A 19,222-nucleotide genomic window follows, 5' to 3' on the forward strand; every position below is an offset into this window, starting at 1 on the left:
TGAAAAAGTAATGCAATAAAATATTATTTTAAGTCCTGGGTTTTTGGTGGTCCCTCAGATGCCACCCTGCGGAGCGCCTCACCTGCCTCACCCTAGCCCTGGCCCGCTGGGCAGACACCTGGAAAGCAGGTCATCGAATGGGCCTTGATAACATTTCAGGCTCCGGGGTCTCTGCACTGGGAAGACTCTGGGATAAGTCACCACCACACACTCAAGTGCTTCACATGCCTTGGGCCACACAATCCCCACTACTACCACGAGGAGGGCGGCCACTGTCATTGGTCCCATTTTCCAGGTAGCCAAATGGAGGCTTCTGAAATCGCATAGGTTATGTCAGAAAGAGTGCAGGGACAAGACTAGACCCACAGTATCCCTTCCCCAGATTCTCTTGGCCTCTGAAGGGGCCTGTCTAGACGCCTGAGCTATAAACCTGGGGCCAGGATAGTCCCTGCCTTTACCTTGGTGGGACATGGTCACCATCTCAGCCGTGGTGAACTCAGGGCTGGCCACAGACCACGGGCTGGCTGTGTGCTTTGGCCCCATGGTTGTGGAGGGGACTGTCGGCCTCCCGGCTGTGGAATGGACCGTCGACTTGACCGTGATCGTGCCCTGGGTGGTGGCTCCAGGTTCAGTCCCTGAAAGAAGAAACATCTCCTGAGTACTCTACTGCCCAAGGGCTTCTCTGATAACTGTGATAATGACGATGGATAAGTAGCATGTGCCATGGGTCACAAAGAAATAACTGAAAACAGGGGTGCCTGCGTGGCTCAGTCAGTTAAGCATCTGTCTTCAGCTTAGGTCACGATCCCACGGTCCTGGGATCAAGCCCCTCGGTGGGTTCCCTGCTCAGCAGGAAGTCTGCTTCTCCCTCTCCCTCTGCCCCTCCCCCCTGCTCGTGCTGTCTCTCTAATAAAAAATAAAATCTTGAAAAAAAACTGAAAATAATTGAAACATACTAATATCTATATTGTTATTACATTATTTGTTATAGTTTGAAAGGCAGATTCACAAGTATTTCAAACACACTGTCCCCAAACTGAGACTTTCTCTGAGGATGAGAAACACCAGAAAGGGGGTCATCTTCTCCCTCGATGCCCAGGTCTACAATCGGTCACCTCCCAAGGGGGCTGGGAGAGAGTGAACCGGACAGCAAAGGTGAATGGCATCTGTCTAAATGCCTGGCACAGGGCTCACGTATCCAGCACGACAAAGGCAAACTATGGTTACCCCTTATGAGGGCCTCCTGGAGCTTCACCCCCTCCCGTTTGGAAGATGAGCAAAGAAAAGATCAGGAAGGTCAAGTTGCAGGACTAAAGCCACAAGAGGGGGCAGAAGCAGGACTGACGCGCAGGCAGGCCGGTGCCCCTACCTATGAGGCAGCTCCTCATGTCCTGGGCCAGCACCATGCCATCAGGGCAGGCACAGGTGAACTTGGGCGAGTGGGGGTTGATCTGCGGGGCCGGGAGACACAGGTACTGGCAGCCGCCATTGGGGAGGGCAGTTCCCTCACACCAGTTCACCCCTGAGGTGGAAGAGGCAGGAGAGCAAGGTTAGAAAATTCTAGAAAATTCCAGAACACCAGCGGGGATGTAGAGGCAGGAAGCGGTCACCCCATCTTTACCTCTTGGCTGTGTGAAGTTGTGAAAAAGGACAATGTCCTCCGGCGACAAGAGGTTTTCTGCCACCAAATTAATGTCTGAACCTGTGAGGCGGTTGGCACTGAAAATGGCTTCATTGATGATGTCCGTCCAAAAGATTTTATCCTATATGGGCATTAAGGAAGACAGCAGATCCCATTAATTGAGGGTGTAGGACACCCGAATATTTGGAAGGAAGCAATACTAGGGGGTACGAGCCTCATTTCCTTTTTCTTTTTTTTTTTAAGGTTTATTTGAGAAAGAGAGAGAGAGAGAGAACACAAGCAGGGGATGCTGCAGAGGGTGAGGGAGAAGCAGGCTCCCCACTAAGCAGGAAGCCCCATGTGGGGCTCGACCCCACGACTCTGGGATCATGACCTGAGCCGAAGGCAGATGATTAACTGACTGAGCCACCCAGGCGCCCCTCTTTTTACTTTCTTTTTAAAAAAAAATTTTAGGGCAGCCCTGGTGGCTCAGTGGTTTAGTGCCGCCTGCAGCCCAGGGCATGATCCTGGAGACCTGGAATCGAGTCCCACATCGGGCTCCCTGCATGGAGCCTGCTTCTCCCTCTGCCTGTGTCTCTGCCTCTCTCTCTCTCTCTCTCTCTCTGCATCTCTGTGAATAAATAAATAAAATCTTTAAAAAAATAAAAATAAAAATAAATAAAAAAATTTTAACTGTGTAAAATACACATAATCTAAAATCAACCATCTTAATCCTTTTTAAGTGTGTTGTGGGCATTAGGTACATTCACATTGATGTGTAAGCATCACCACCATCCGTCTCCAGAATTTTCCATCTACCCAAACTGAGACTCTGTCCCCATGAAACAGGGACTCCCCACACCCCACCCCAGGCCCTGATGCCCACCATTGACTTCCGGTCTCTGAGGACAGGACTCCTCTGGGGACCGCACAGAAGTGGAATCAGACAGGATCTGTTCTCTTGTGTCTGGATTTGGTTCTCTCCAGCATCGTCCCTGTGGCAGTGTGTCAGAAGCACCTCCCTGTCTCCTGAATCACGTTCCACTGCATAGTTACACATTTTGTTTAGCCCTTCATCTCTGACGGACACCCAGGGGGCTTCTACCTCTTGGTGAATGTTGAGTCACGCAGCTTGAATGAGGGTGCACAAACATCATGTTTCCTTAAAACAGTTTCCAGCTGTGGTTGGCCCCCTTTTCTCTCTGTGAGGCTGTTAGCAGCTTCCTAGGCCTCTACCTACTAAGTACCGGGAGGGACTCCCCCTCCAAGTGCAACCACCAAAAAGTCTCCAGAAAGTGCCAGATTGTCCCCTGGGCACCAAGATGGCCTCTCCAAATGAGAACTGCTGCTTTAAGACTCTTTGGGTGAGGGGGCACCCAAAAGTTGGCTCAGCTCGGGGAGCCTGCGACTCTTGATCTGAGTCGTGAGTCCAAACCTCATGTTGGGGGTACAGTTTACTTAAAAAGACAAAAAACAGAAGCACCTGGGTGGCTCGGTGGTTGAGCATCTGCCTTTGGCTCAGGTCATGATCCCAGGTCCTGCTGGGATCAAGTCCTGCATTGAGCTCCCAGCAGGGAGCCTGCTTCTCCCTCTGCCTATGTCACTGCCTCTCTCTCTGTGTCTCTCATGAATAAATAAAATCTTAAAAAATTTATCTCTTTTGATGAGAAGAAAATGGAAATAACTTCAGTTTTATAAGTTGGTCTTGGCTTGAATGAACCAGACAATGTGGGTTGACCCATTAGCATGAGCAGGTATACCTCGTACATACATTGTGTCAGTAACTAGCATGTAGATGGGATTTCCCTCAAGCACCCAAAGAGCAACCCCTGGTTCCCCGTCCCCACCTCAAAGATGGCCAAGGAGAAGGGATGTGCCAGCTTTTTCTTGTCCTCCAAAATGGTCTTCCGGTTCCCCCCGTTGACATCAATGCTGGAGATGGAGTGGAGCTTGGAGTCAACCCAGTAGAGGCGGCCACCAGAAAGATCTAGAATCCACAGGTGGACAAGGAGAGATCACATGTCAATGCCAGAGGGGCCTGGGCCTGGTCACTCCACTCCCCACAGGAAGGACCCCCGGGACCCGGCAGAGACGTGCCCTGAAAAGCAGCCCCCACTGCACATCTCCACCTGTCAGCCCAAACGCCATGCTGGGGCAGTTTAGTGGCAGGTTATAAAAAACAGGGAGCTGCATTTTTTTTTATTCAGGTGCAGCCTGGCCACTCCTTTCTTTTCTCCAGGCCGTGCCTAACCCCAGAGACCAAGGTCCCAACCAAGGACATACCCAGGGTGATGCCATTGGGCCATTGGATGTCCTCCGTCACTAGTGAGTAAACGTCGACACCATTCAGACCCCCCTTCTTGATCTCGGCGGGGGTTCCCCAGTTCGTCCAGTACATGAAGCTGGTGGGAAAGCAGCAAGAATAGCAGGATGTCAGTAGGGGAGGCTCCCGCCTGAAGCAGCCGGGCCAGGAATTGTAAGGAGTCCCCAAAAGACGCCTCGAATTGATTTCTTCCACTACCCTAGTGCCTGCAACCTGGTTGCAGGATTTTAGAACCTTCGAGAACAAAGGGAGGTTTTGATTCCAATGTCAGGACTGAGGACGCTTTTTTTTTTTTTAATTTTTATTTATTTATGATAGTCACACAGAGAGAGAGAGAGAGAGAGGCAGAGACACAGGCAGAGGGAGAAGCAGGCTCCATGCACTGGGAGCCCGGCGTGGGATTCGATCCCGGGTCTCCAGGATCGCGCCCTGGGCCAAAGGCAGGCGCTAAACCGCTGCGCCACCCAGGGATCCCTGAGGGCGCTTAATGTGCACCCTCAACAGTGCTTTCTGAAGGCTTTTATACATTTTTTATTTTGTAAAGTGTTTTTTTTTTCTTTAAAATTTTTTAATGGTGAGACGCCTGGGTGGCTCAGCAGTTGAGCATCTGCCTTTAGCTCAGGGCGTGATCCCGGAGTCCCCAGATCAAGTCCCACATTGGGTTTCCTGCACAGACTTCTGCGTCTGCCTGTATCTCTGCCTCCTTCTCTCTCTGGGTCTCTCATGGATAAATAAATAAAATCGTTAAACAAAATTTTTTTAATGGGCGCCTTGGTGGCTCAGTTGGGTAAGCGTCTGCCTTGGGATTGGGTAACGATCCCTGATCCTGAGATTGAGCCCCTCATTGGGCTACCTGCTCAGTGGAGAGCCTGTTCCCTCTCTCCCTCTGCCTCTCCCCCCACTCTCTCTCTCATTCTCACTCTATCTCAAATAAATAAAATCTTTAAAAAGATTTTTTTTATCACGGTAAAATACACATAACATAAAAGTTACCAGCTTAACCGTTTTTCAGTGTCCAGTTCAGTGACATTAAGTACATACATACTGTCATGCAACCATCACCACCATCCATCTCCAGAACTTTTCCACCACCGCACATGGAAACTCTGACCCCATCAAACACCTGCCCCAACCCCTGCCCCAACCCCTGGCTCCCAGCACTCCACTTTCTATCTCTATGAATGGGACTCCCCTAGAAACTTCACATAAGTGGGATCATATAGTATTTGTCCTTTTGTGTCTGACTTCTTGCCTTATGTTGTAGAAGGTGTCAGAATGTTCTTCCTTTTTCAGACTGAATACAATTCTATTAGGTGGTGGACTGCATTAGTTTATCCTTCATCCATCCAGGGACACTTGGGCTGCTTCCATACCCTGGCTGCCATGAACACGGGGGTACAAATACCTGTTTGCCTGCCTGTGTTCACTGCTTTTGGATCTATACTTGGAAGTGGGGACACCTGGGTGGCTCAGTGGTTGAGTGTCTGCCTTTGGCTCAGGTCGTGATCCCGGGGTTCTGGCACTGAGTCTCGCATCAGCTTCCCCACAGGGGGACTGCTTCTCCCTCTGTCTAGGTCTCTGCCTCTCTCTCTGTGTCTCTCATGAAAAAAAAAAAGTAGATATCTGATGGCTTTTACGCCTCTGAAGAGATGTTCAAACTAACAAGTAGCCAAATACAAATACACTGAAAGACCTCCTCCCCATCATGACTGGCAAAGAGGTCGGGGATCCCTGGGTGGCTCAGCGGTTTAGCACCTGCCTCCGGCCCGGGATGTGATCCTGAGGATTCGGGATCGAGTCCCGCGTCAGGCTCCCTGCGTGGAGCCTCTGTCTCCGCCTCTCTCTCTCTCTCTCTCTCTCTCTGTCTCTCATGAATAAATGAATAAAATCTTTAAAAAAAAATGAAAAAAAAAAGACTGGCAAAGAGGGAAGACTGGCTGGTGACAGTGAGTGAAATGGGTCCCTCAGCTGCACTTCTGGAGAGCAGGTGTTCCATGACAGTTTGATGCTATATCCGTGGATGTACCCTCGGATCTAGTGATCTAACTTCTAGAATGAGAAATCTAGAATCTACAATCCTGCAGACAAAAAACTGTGGTGACACCCATTTAAAGGAATTCAAAGGTATTTAGGGCCTTGGTGTGAGGTGGGGGAAAAACTCAATTTTCATGTGCTGGTACAAAGCAAATCAGGGCTCATCCAGTCCACAGGGAATGAACCCCATGTGCCAAATGAAAGACCCAAGTGGAGAACAGAGAGCAAGAGCCCAAGCCTATACTATGTTCTGGAGAGGAACAGAAACCCAACAGTAGAGCATGCACGCACACGCGCGTGCACGCGCGCACACACGCACACACACACACATCCCATGACTTGTATCTAAGGGGTTATTTCTAGGGGTCTCACTCTTTCCTGGCAGCTGGGGGGGTTAAATTTATTAAACCGAGTGTCCCTCTGCCAAATAAGAACATTTGTGGGCCAAGGCCCACCTTCACCCCAGGGTCTGTCCCATCTGAGTCATGTTCATCTCCAAAGTTCCCTTTTGAGGCACCTGAGTAGCTCAGTCAGTTAAGCTTCTGCCTTCAGCTCAGGTCATGATCTCGGGGTCTTGGGATCGAGCCCCGCATACCGAGCAGGGAGCCTGGTTCTCCCTCTCCCACTATGCTCTGCTTGTGCTCACTCTCTCTCAAATAAATAAAACCTTAAAAAAAAAACAGTTCCCTTTCCTTTTGATGATTGCCACCAGGACAGGATGCCTGTACCAAGGTTGCCACCGCCCCTCCAGAGTTGTGAAATTCCACAGGCAGATGTGGTGTAATGGGTGCAGGACAGGGGGTGGGGAGATACTTTCTGCCAGGGGACACAGGTCCCTGTGGGCGTTGGAGTGCTGAGTCAGCCCCCGGCCCTGCAAACACCCTCCGGGGGGGCCCCGTTGGGGTGGCGACCTTTACTCCCTGTAAACTACCATTGGAGCTGAGTGCTTTTACTTTTCTCCAATCCTATCCTGGCACAGGATTCTCTGCAGTAAAATACTAAAGCAGAATTTAAATAAGTATTAATTTTTTAGTATTAATTTCTAATACCAATTTAAATCCATATTTCAATTTCAATTTCTTTTTTTTTTTTTTTTTTTAAAGTAAACTCCACACCCAGCATGGAGTCCAAAGCAGGGCTTGAACTCACAACCTTGAGATCAGGACTTGAGCTGAGATCAAGAGTCAGACATTTAACTGACTCAGCCACCCAGGCGCCTCTCTGATTTGGGGCTCTTATCCTGAGCACATGACTTTTCAGGGTCTGCTTCCATCTCAGCAGACATCGAGAAGGATCAACACATGGTTCCCAAAAGGCAGGTGGAGAAGAGCCACCATTCCAGGTTTTGTGCTTTCCTGACAGCAAGGAAAGCCCCATGCCCACAGAGGTCAGTCCAGCCCAGGCACATGCCTTTCCCCAGGCTGAGTCCGCACCACTTCTAAACCCCGCCTGTGCTTCCCTCTGAGCCCCTCAGCTATGGGGGTACCAACCCATGCACGGGATCCACCACAATGGCACGTGGCTTGGAGCCTTTCTCCCTGAAGAGCGTCTTTCTCTTCGCACCCTTGGTGTCAGCCACGGAGACGGTGCCCAGGATGGAGTCTGTCCAGTATATGTTGCCGTGGATCCAGTCCACTGCCAGCCCGTCGGGGGCCTGGAGGTCCTCGCTGATGACGGTGTCATAGGAGGAGAAGCTGGGGGCTCTGTCGATTTGGGTGCTGTCAGTGGGAGAAGGGGGAGCAGAACGTCAGTACGAGGGGCCTGTTTCACCTGGGTTAGGGGGCTGGGTGGAGCTCCAAGGCTCACCTGTAGATCTTCCTTTGGGACAGGTCGGACCAGTAAATTCTGTTGCTGGCCACCTCTGTGTCCAGGGCGACGACGTTCTTCAAGTTTGGGATGAGGCTGGTATATTCGGTGCGGTCCAGAGTCATCTTCCTCACCTCATGGCGATTGGTGAAAAAGAGGTAGGCGATGTTGCCTGGGGACACAGGAAGGATGCTCAGGGGAGCAGAAGGCCCCCTGACTCGAGCTTGTCACCCTTGGGGGGTCTGGCTGAACCAGGGGAGACACCCAGGATGCCATGGGAAATGCCTCGTTGGTGTATAAACCATGTGGCTCCAGGGGCACCTGGGTGGCTCAGTGGTTCAGTGTCTGCCTTTGGCTCAGGTTGTGATCTCTGGTTCCCAGAAATCAAGTCACGCATCAGACTCCCCAAATGGAGGCTGCTTCTCCTCTGCCTATATTTCTGCCTCTGTCTCTGTGTCTCTCATGAATAAATACATAAAATCTAAAAACAAAACAAGACCATGTGGTTCTGATGCTCTGACATCCGAGGCCTTGCAGAGCCTGAAAGGACAGCCCCTCCCAGGGCCAACCAGCTCCTAGGGATGGTTCATGACTTGCCTTGAAAGCAAACTCTCCAGCCCATGTCCGCCACCCCTCCACTGGGCTCTCACGCTCTGGGTCGCAACCCCTCCGCCTGCTTCAGTCACCACAGGGCAGGTACCAGACAACCAGGGGCAGCCGCTCTGCCCCAGAGCCCGCTGAGATTATTCAGACTACCTAGTCCTGAGCTTGCTCACCCTGCTTCACCTCATGCCCAAGGAAACCATAAGGGAGGCTCTGGCCCATGTGATCCCCCTTCTCTTCCTCCACCTCCTGACTGACCCTGGTGCTTCCCCAGCTGGCCGCCTGGCTGCCATGGCCCTCCTCTTGGGAACTGTGAGTAACAACCGATCATTTCAATGGTGGCCGTCTCCTGATTGGTTGGCCTTGCCATACTTGAATGATAATAAAGCCTACATTGGTAATAAAATCCACACTGGGGCCCCAGCATTTTACATTTTGGAACGTAAAGATGAAGAAACGAAGGGCATCTAGGTGGCTCAGTCGGTTAAGTGTCTGCCTTCAGTTCAGGTCATGATCTCAGGATTCTGTGATGGAACCCTGCGTCAGGCTCCCTGCTCAGTGGGGAGCCTGTTTCTCCCTCTCCCTCTGCTCCACCCCGTTCATGCTTGCTCTCTCTCTCTCAAATAAATAAATAATCTTTAAAAAAAGAAGAAGAAGAAGAAGAAACATTAACAGCTAATGTGTATAGAGCTATTCCTTAGGGCAGGAAATTCTGCTTAAGTGCTTTTCCTATTATATTTTCCCTCATTGGTCCTCACACTCCTATGAGACCAGGGCTACTGTCAAACTCCCATTGTATGTGAGGGGATTGAAGCTCAGAGAGGAGAAGGGACTAGCCCAAGGTCATACCAGCTAGTAAGTGGCAGAGCTGGAATTTGAACACACATTGCCCTGTCCCTGGGGACTCTGCTGTTAACCATGATGCCAATATTCACCAACAAGCTAACCATGTGTACAATGGACCTCGCTCAGAATACCCCTTCCCACGACACCATGTGCCCCTTACCCCCTGAAAGGCACCTGTATAGACATCAGCCCATAGATATTGGAAGGAAAGTGAAACTTCAAATCCTAGAGGGTTTCATGAGCTCAGTCTTTGGTTTTCCCCAAAACTGGGAAATGTGTGGGGGTATGAGCAAGGGAGGCCAAGGAACCGTCACAAAAGGGGTGATAACACAGGAGAAAGACTTCAAGGCTAAAACAGACCTTGAGGAAACAGAAGTTGATCTAAAATATTTCTGCAAACTTGTACCTCATTAGAATCAGACAGGTGGGTAATGACATGACACAAAGCAAAGGGAAGTTTGGCTATGCCTCCAAACACATGGGATCTCTTGATTTGGTGATTCTGAGAATCAGCGCATGAGTGCCGTTCTAATCTTAAGTTTGTTTGTTTTTATTTATTTGAGAAAGAGAGAGAGAGAGAGAGAGCACAAGCAAGGGGAGGGGCAGAGGGAGACAGAGGAGCAGACTCCCCACTGAGCAGGGAGCCCAATGTGGGCTCGATCCCAGGACCCCGGGATCATCACCCAAGCCAAAGGAAGATGCTTCACCAACTAAGCCACCCAAGCACCCTATAATCTTAGATTAGGTAGAAAAGAACCTCAACTATTGCTGCAGGTTTTGTTTTTTTTAATACTTTATTTATTTATTCATGAGAGACACAGAGAGAGAGGCAGAGACACAGGCAGAGGGAGAAGCAGGCTCCATACAGAGAGCCTGACGTGGGACTCAATCCCGGGTCTCCAGGATCACACCCTGGGCTGAAGGCAGTGCTAAACCGCTAAGCCACCCGGGCTGACCTGTGATTTGGTTTTCTTATGAGAGATTATACCTTGGTCTGTATTAAGTGAATTTTCTTTTTGGGTATAGGTTCCTGTAAGTGAATAAGAACAGCTGGAGGGGGGGCAGCCCCGGTGGCGCAGCGGTTTAGCGCCGCCTGCAGCCCGGGTCGTGATCCTGGAGACCCGGGATCGAGTCCCATGTCGGGCTCCCTGCATGGAGCCTGCTTCTCTCTCTGCGTGTGTCTCTGCCTGTGTCTCTGCCTCTCTCTCTCTCTCTGAATAAATAAATAAAATCTAAAAAAAAAAAAAAAAAAAATCAAGGGATCCCTGGGTGGCGCAGCGGTTTAGCGCCTGCCTTTGGCCCAGGGCGCGATCCTGGAGACCCGGGATCGAATCCCATGTCGGGCTCCCTGCATGGAGCCTGCTTCTCCCTCTGCCTGTGTCTCTGCCTCTCTCTCTCTCTCTCTCTCTCTCTCTGTGACTATCATAAATAAATAAATAAAATCTTTAAAAGAAATAAAAATAAATCTATCAATATCACTTAAAAAAAATAAAGCTGGTTCCCAACAATGGTGAATGTTACCGATGTATTGATAGAAATAAAACTCACCCTTTAAAAAAAAAAAAAGAACAGCTGGAGGGGGTGCAGGCCCTTCAGGCCATGGCTTTTCACCTCTTGTACCCTGAAGCCACTGGCAGGGCTGAGGGCTAGAAACCAGCACTCATGCAACTGACCTGAGTCTGCAGGGAAGCAAGACATGTGAGAGCAGCCTCCTAGAAAGTTCCTAATTGGCCTGCTCATCCATCTGCCAGAGGTCTCTGCAGGACACAGTGTGCCCTTCTCCCCCCACCAGCCCCACCCCTGCCCCACTGGTCCCACCCCTTGCTCACCCACAGCCTTGCAGGCCTTGGTGTGGGGGTCCAGCTGGAAGCCCTCCTCACACTCGCACTTGTAGCTGCCCTCGAGGTTCACACACAGCTGGCTGCACACGTCGGGATCCTGACATTCGTCGATATCTGCAAGTTAGGGCACAGAAAAAGATTTGGGGCTTCTTCTTCATGGGGTGCTGATAGACTGATGGGCTCCTACTAAAAGCCATGCCTCCCGGGAGCAAATGGGGACACCCCATGCCCTCTGGGGAAGACCTGCCGAACCAAGGTCTTGGGGGCCATCAGGTTCAGGAATGAAAACACGGAAACAGCCAAGCGTCATCTCCAACAATGACCCTGACCTCACCATTCACCCCAGAGGTGCCACCCACAGGGCAAAGCTGCGTCAGCAGGGATTTATTTCTTAATTATTAATCCCCAAAGGCAAGAACCAAGTGCTCCTCACGGGCCAAGCCTGTACTTGATGACCCATGCATCTGGCAACCTCATTAAATCCTCCTAACTGGCCTGGAGGTCAGCACCATTTTCATGCCCACTTAACAGGTGGGGACACCTGTTAAGGTTTGGCAACCACACAAGGAGAAAGGGCTGAGGAGGCAGGGAGCCCATCCTGCTCAGGACTCACCTTCACATCTTCGCTGGTCCACCAGCTGGAAGCCCTCTGGGCACAAGCACTCGTGTCCCACCTTGAGGTCGTTGCAGATGTGGGAGCAGCCGCCCTTGTTGTCCAGACACTCATTGGTCCCTGCACCAGGTGTGGGGGAGGGGTGGGCAGACTGGTCACGCTCAGGTCGTTAGTACCCCTGCACCATCTCATCACCCTTATCATGATCACAAGGACGTGGAGACCAGTGAACTACCATGTCTGCTAAGGGGACTTAAAATACCCACTGTCATGTGTAGTGCCATGAGTGAATCTGAGGACATTCTACTGAGTGAACTCCGTGGGGCACAGAAGGACAAATACTATAGGATTCACTCTTAGGAGGTCCCTATTAGAGTCAAGTTCAGAGACAGGCAGTAGATGGCAGACACCAGGAGTGGGGGAGGGGTGGGGAGTTGGTGTTTCACAGGACAGAGGTTCATCAGGAAAGATGAGAAAGTTCTAGAGACAGATCATTGGGATGGTTGTACAACCATGTGAATCTGCTTAATGCCGCTAAACCGGACACTTAAAAATGGTGAAGAGGATAAATCCTCTGCTATTTTTGGGTAAAACTCATTTCAAAATGTTCTTGATTATAAAAAATAAAAACCATATCCCACAATTGCATATGCTAACTCTCAACAACCATACAGGTAGCTGAACTACAGCTGTGGAAAATGAGGCATGGCCAGGCTCAAAGACTTGTCCAAGATCACAGTGCTGGACCACACTCAGGGTACTTAGCTCCAGCATCCATGCACAGGCTCTCTACAGAACTTCGGCCAATGCCAGCCTACCATGCGTTCTTGCATGGCCCAAAAGCTAAGAATGGTTTTTACATTTTTTTAAATGATTGAAAAGAAAAAGAAAAATAAAGAGAAAAACAGTATTTTGTGCCACATGAAATTCAAACATCAATGTCCATAATCAGGTTTGCTCGGAACACAGTCACACACGTTTGTGTGCACATGTGCATTCATGTTATTTTCCTGCCATAACGGTCCTATTGAACAGGTGTGACAGTTGAACAGCTGTGACAGACCTTACAGCTGGTCAAGTCCAAAATATTTACATAGTTACAGGTTAAGGGGCACTGCTGAAAACTTACAAGGATAGCAACAGCCAATCCCCAGCTACCCTAAGATGTGTGAACCATCCTAAAGATGTGAACACTGAGGCTTGGAAGCAAAGCCACTTATCCCCAAGGACCCCCACATTTGTGTTGCCCCACAGCTAAAGCACTCATAGGCACAGTATCCATGTTTGGGTCACATCCCCAGCTCCCCATAAGTCTGAGCACCACCTGCACCCCGGGGCTCACCACACTCCTTGAGGGGCTCGTCCGACCAGTCCCGACAATCTCTGACCGAGTTGCATACTTTGTCCAGGGTGATGCACTCGCCGCTGTGGCATTTAAACTTGTTGGGGCCCTCGCACAGTGTCACTAAGAGGCAAAGAGGAGGGTCAGGTGCTTCTGAGATGCAAGAGCCTGCTTACTACTCCTTATTCACATGAGAGTTCATTTGTATATGATTATATGTAAATGTATTCATAAATAAAACATAACATACTTAATTTCCTGAGATGTATCATTTACAATTGTTAAAAAGTGGATTATCAGCATTTAACTTCTTGTTCAAAAAAAGTTTGTTTCAGGGGGTGCCTGGGTGGCTCAGTCAGTTAAACACCCAACTCTTGATTTTAGCTCAGGTCATGATCTCAGGTTGTGAGACTAACCCTGGCACCTGGCTCCGCACTGGATGTGGAGCCTGCTTAAGATTCTCAGTCTTGGGCAGCCTGGGCGGCTCAGTGGTTTAGCGCCACCTTCAGCCCAGGGCGTGATCCTGGGGACTCCGGATCGAGTCCCTCATCGGGCTCCCTGCATGGAGCCTGCTTCTCCCTCTGCCTGTGTCTCTGCCTCTCTCTCTGTGTGTGTCTCTCATGAATAAATAAATAAAATCCTTAAAAAAAAAAAAAGATTCTCAGCCGCCCTCCCCCTTCTCCCCTACACACTCGCTCTAAAAATAAATAAATATAATATTTGAATAAAAAAAAATAAAATCCTTATGTTACATGATTTTGCCACAATTAAAACCATTTTAAAGTTAATTCTACTGATAAACAATCAGGTTGCTGCTTATGTTTTGCCATTAGGCCAGTGCTGCTCTGCATGTCCTCCTGGGACCATTCCCAGGAGTGGAACTGTCATATTATAAGCTCAGGAAAGGGCTTTCCATGGAATTATACTGCACGTGTTATCTCTAAGTTCAAAAGACAGAAGCTCTGCACACTTTGGCCTCGTTAAATCTCACAGTCCTGAAGTAGATGCTTTTGCCACGCACATTGGTCAGATAAGTGGAGGTAAGGTTTGAGGTGGTCAAGTAACTTGCCCGAAGACATAGGGTGGGTGCAGGGCTGACACAAGGGGAGCTCACCATTGATGCAGCCAATCTCATCGCTCATGTCCTTACAATCATACTCCTTGTCACACTGCCGGCTGCCATGGATGCAGGTCCCATCTGAGCACTGGAACTCATCAGGCCGGCATGTGGGCACAGCTGGGAAAGACAGGGCACATGTTGGTTTTTTTCAAGGAGCAGCAAAGAAAAACCAATTACCATCTTTGAAGCAGCAATTTCCTGGCAACCTCAGGCATCAGGGAGAGCATGTAACAGGAAAGATTTTCAAGGTGAGAAAACACAGCCCACTGCCAGCAGGAGAAGACAGTGGCCCATCCATTTTATCTACTTCCCACCTGAGTAAAAATTCCCCAGGTACCCCCCATTTCATGTTCTAAATTTTAACTAATGTAGTTTTCTTTTTTTTTTAAGAGGGGGCAGGGAAGGCAAAGGGAGAGGGAGAGAATCTTAAGCAGGCTCCACGCCCAGCATGGAGCCTGATATGAGGCTCAACCTCACAATGCTGAGATCAAGACCTGAACTGAAATCAAGAGTCAGATGCTTAACCAACTGAGCCACCCAGGCTTCCCTGACCAATGTAGTTTTAGATTTTCTTTCATGGCAGTAAGTACTTTCTACCTCAATGAAGAATCCCCGAAAATTATTACTAATGTCACAGAGTAAAGTTTGGAAAATAAGAAAATGTGGGGAAGCACCCTAACACAACCACTGAGTTTTCCTGGAGTTCTCTCCAGTCTTTCCACTTATGCATTTTTGAGAACGCACAATTTTTTTTTAAAAAGACTTTAAGTAATCTCAATACCCAATGTGGGGCTTGAACTCACAACCTTGAGATCAAGAGTTGCACGCTCTACTGATGGGAGCCAGTCAGGTGTCTCTAGATCACATAATTTGCTATAAACCTGACAGAGCCAAAGGCTACTCTTAGCAGAAGAGCAATATTGTATCCCCAATCTAGACAGAGATAGGCCAAATTGTGACAAATTTGATCAGTACCATTGTGCAGAACAGAGTCACATTGTGAAGTAGGACAAATGTTTATGAGATGATGCTGCAGTAGAAGACAAATTTTTTTCATTTTATTTATTCATGAGAGACACAGAGAGAGAGGCAGAGACATAGGCAGAGGGAGAAGCAGGCTCCCCATGGGGAGTCCGATATAGGACTCGATCCCAGGACCCTGGGATCACACCCTGAGCCAAAGGCAGATAATCACTGAGACACCCAGGTACCCATAGAAAGATTAATTTTTTGTTTTCACAGGCGTGTGTCCCCCAGTTACTCACCCATTCTGGGCCTCAGTTTCCCCATCTGTAAAGAATGAGGGAAGCCTGTTCACAAGTTATAAGAATTAAGTGAGTTTGTGTTAAGTTTTAGCACTGATTGTATACAAGACCATACATTATTTAAAAATGTGATATGTAGGAGCACCTGGCAGGCTCAATTGTTAGAGTGTGCAACTCTTGATCTTGGGGTTGTGAGTTCAAGCCCCACATTGGATGTAGAGATTACTTTAAAAAGAAGACATAAACTTGAAAAAAAAGGGAGGGCACCTTGGTGGCTCAGTGGTTGAGCGTCTGCCTTTGTCCCAGGTCGTGATCCCAGGATCTGGGATCAAGTCCCACATCAGGATCCTCACTGGGAGCCTGCTTCTCCCTCTGCCTATGTCTCTGCTTCTCTGTGTCTCTCATGAATAAATAAAATCTTAAAAAAAAAAAGTGATTTTTTTTATTGGTGTTCAATTTACCAACATACAGAATAACCCCCAGTGCCCATCACCCATTCACTCCCACCCCCCGCCCTCTTCCCCTTCTACCACCCCTAGTTCGTTTCCCAGAGTTAGCAGTCTTTACGTTCTGTCTCCCTTTCTGATATTTCCCACACATTTCTTCTCCCTTCCCTTATATTCCCTTTCACTATTATTTATATTCCCCAAATGAATGAGAACATATAATGTTTGTCCTCCGATTGACTTACTTCACTCAGCAAAGTGATGTTTTTTAAAGTGACTTTTAAAAAGTCTAATTACATCTACAGAGATTGCAATTACAATTCTATGAAAAGAGTGCACGTGAGCAAAGATACCAAAGAAACAGAGACATGAAAGCATGTCTACTGTGAATCTAGAACACCGCTAGCTTTGAGGAACCAGCCCCTCATTCAGGAAGCAATGACTCAGGGCTTTGGTAAAATGCTTTATCTGCACTGTCTCCAACACAGGAGCCACTAAGCATGTGTGGCTACAAAACTTTCAATTCATTAAAGTGAAATAACACAAAATATTCCATTCTGTGGTTGCACCAGCTACTCCTCGGTAGCAGCTATCGCAGTGCAGACATGGGATGTCTCCACCATCACAGAACGTTTGAGTGGGTGGTGCTGGACTCCAGTTGAAGTCTACAAATGCCAATGTTCTTGCCCCAATCTGTGAGGGAGGAGAACACAACACAGTGAGGTTGAGTCCTTGGCCAAAGATCACCAGCCAGGCCTGGAGCCCAGGATCCTTTCTGGATGAAAATAATAGCTTGTTCCCCTTGTCAAAAAAAGAGATTAAGAAAAAAAATTAAAAAAAAAAAAAAAAAAAGAGAGAGATTAAGGGTGCCTGAGTGGCTCAGCTGGTTGAGCATCTGCCCTTGGCTCAGGTTATGATCCTGGGGCCCTGGGATCAAATACTGCATGAGGCTCCCTGCTCAGCCAGGAGCCTGCTTCTCCCTCTCCCTCTCCCTCTGCTGCTTCCCCTCTTTTTCCTCTTTGTCATATAAATAAGTAGTTAATTAATTAAATTAAGAGAGATTAATTATACAAGCATAAAAGACAGGGTCTCCTTTTAAGGGAGGCTTTCTCTTCCATGTGATCAGTAACACTAGAAGAGACACGAAATGAGACTGAAGTGCTTGCTGTGTGGCTTGAAATCGTTTAAGTCCTGAAAGGCCAGCTATGGGACAGGGGAGAGGACCCATGCACAACGCCCTTACCACAGTTCTCTTCGTCAGACTTGTCCTTGCAATCAGGGCCACCGTCACAGCGCCAGCTGGAATGGATACACTCGCCGCTCTGGCAGTGAAATTCAAGGGCAGAGCAAGGGTTGTCGTCCCCTTGGGGGGCTGATGTGTTGCGGCCCCCACAGTGCTGTGGCCACTCATCTGAGCCATCCTTGCAGTCTGGGTCGCCGTCACAAGCCCACAGCTCAGGGATGCAGGCAGAGTTATTGCACTGGAAGTGCAATGGGCCACACGTGGGTATGTGGCAGGACACCTCATCGGACCCGTCCAAACAGTCCTGGTCTGAATCGCAGACGAATTCTGGGGCAATGCACTTTCCATCCTGGCAGCGGAACTCATCCGGGGCACATGTCTTGGGCGCTGCAGGGATTGATGGGAAAAGACAACCTGGTCACCAGAGAGCCCTCACTTCTCACTAGCAGCCCATTCCAAAGATGAAGACACTGAGCCTCGGAGAGGGTGGATCCCAGTGAGAGACCCTGGAGAGGAAGCCAGGATAGTGGTCAGGGGCCCTGGATAGGAAACCCCGGGCAAGGTGAGTGTCCCCAGCCTGCTCCTGTGGCCCCTCTGTGCCTCAGTTTCCTCATCTGTACATGGGCCCAGGCAGGGGAAGCACTATTTAAGAGTTTGCTGTTATTATTAGGGCACCTGGGTGGCTCAGTCAGTTAAGCATCTGCCTTTGGCTCAGGTCATGATCCCAGAGTCCAGGGATCAAGCCCCATATCGGGGTCCTTGCTTGGCAGGGAGCCTGCTTCTCTCTGTCTGCCTGCTCCCCCTGCTTGTGCTCTCTCTCTCTCTAATAAATAAATAAAACCCTAAAAAAAAGTTTGCTGTTATTATTAAAAGAGCCACCCGCAAAAATGTGGTTCATGTGATGTGATGGAGATGTTAGTTAATACTACAGGGGTAAAAAAAAAAAAAAAAAAAAAGAAAAAAAAATACTACAGGGGTAATTATTTTGCAATATGTATGTGTAACAAATCATCACCTACTCTTTATGTTTTTTTTAAATTTTTTTTAATATTTAATTTTTTTTTTACTCTTTATGTTTTTAGAGAGAGAAAGCATACACACGAGGTGGGTGAGAGGGGCAGAGGGAGAGGGAGAGAGAGAGAGAGAGAATCTTAAGCAGGCTCTACAACCAGCACAGCCTGACTTGGGGCTCGATCTCACAATCCTGAGCAGAAACCAAGAGTAGGACGCTCAATGGAGTTACCCTGGTGCCACCTCCACCCAAAAAATTTTACAAAGGGGTGTGGGCACCTGGTTGGCTCAGTTAGTTGAGCAGCTGAGTGTCTGACCCTTGATTTTGGCTCAGGTCATGATCTTGCGGTGGTGGGATTGAGCCCTGTACTGGGCTCTGCACTCAGCACATCGCATCTGCTTCAGATTCTTCCTCCTTTTCCCTCCCACCCACTCTCTCAAATAAATAAATAAAATCTGTAGGAAGAAAAAATAAAAAGAAATTGGCAACTTTAAAAAAATTTGTTTTTTGTTAAAAAAAAAGTTTTAAAAAATTAATTAATTTTCTGCCGCCTGCTCTTTAAACTTACATAATGTTGTATGCCAAGTATATTGCAATAAAGCTGGAAGGAAAAAAATGTACCTGGAAGAAGAATAACAATCCATTTTATTTGTAAATATTCCCTGAGGGGGTATTTCATCAGATGACAATTAATCCAGGTTAGACATGCATTTCTAAAGTGAATGTATGTGAAACTCATGTGTTGCTTTTTTTTTTTTTTTTTAATATCATGGAGCTTTATATTTTCCAAACTTGCAAATCTGACATTATCTTAGTTATTTAAAATTTTCCCAGTTATTTTTCTCAGAGACTTACCCTATTAGGATAACCAAACCAAACCACTCATTTCGATAACTAATTAACTAGCATTGAAGAGCCAAGACAGACACCCAGCTCTCTAATGTGCCTCCCCCTCCAGGACTCTTGACCCTGTTTCTTCCCAGAACCCTGCAACTTGGTGAAGCTTCCTTCTTCTCAGGTTAGCTGAGGGGTCAGGTCTTGGACAGCAAGCACCTACTGTGTGCTTGGCCTCCCAGGGTGGCTGGTGGTGGTGGTCACAGGGGCTCA

The 19,222-nt window shown here is 48.4% G+C and overlaps 1 protein-coding gene across 1 annotated transcript in view; it reads right to left on the bottom strand.

The window, feature by feature from the left end:
- Positions 1-19,222, bottom strand: part of LDLR (low density lipoprotein receptor) — a 37,316-nt gene that overhangs the window by 5,685 nt on the left and 12,409 nt on the right. The window contains exons 4-15 of the mRNA XM_038567258.1: positions 17,104-17,490; positions 14,144-14,266; positions 13,030-13,152; positions 11,688-11,807; positions 11,063-11,188; positions 7,785-7,956; positions 7,469-7,696; positions 3,905-4,023; positions 3,469-3,608; positions 1,622-1,763; positions 1,370-1,522; positions 459-635 (exon numbers count right to left, since the gene is read on the bottom strand). Coding sequence (XP_038423186.1) covers positions 459-635; positions 1,370-1,522; positions 1,622-1,763; positions 3,469-3,608; positions 3,905-4,023; positions 7,469-7,696; positions 7,785-7,956; positions 11,063-11,188; positions 11,688-11,807; positions 13,030-13,152; positions 14,144-14,266; positions 17,104-17,490 — 2,010 coding nt within the window. The remainder of the gene's footprint in view (positions 1-458; positions 636-1,369; positions 1,523-1,621; positions 1,764-3,468; positions 3,609-3,904; positions 4,024-7,468; positions 7,697-7,784; positions 7,957-11,062; positions 11,189-11,687; positions 11,808-13,029; positions 13,153-14,143; positions 14,267-17,103; positions 17,491-19,222) is intronic.

Source organism: Canis lupus, chromosome 20 (assembly GCF_011100685.1).
Source record: "Canis lupus familiaris isolate Mischka breed German Shepherd chromosome 20, alternate assembly UU_Cfam_GSD_1.0, whole genome shotgun sequence".
NCBI classification, from domain to species: domain Eukaryota; kingdom Metazoa; phylum Chordata; class Mammalia; order Carnivora; family Canidae; genus Canis; species Canis lupus.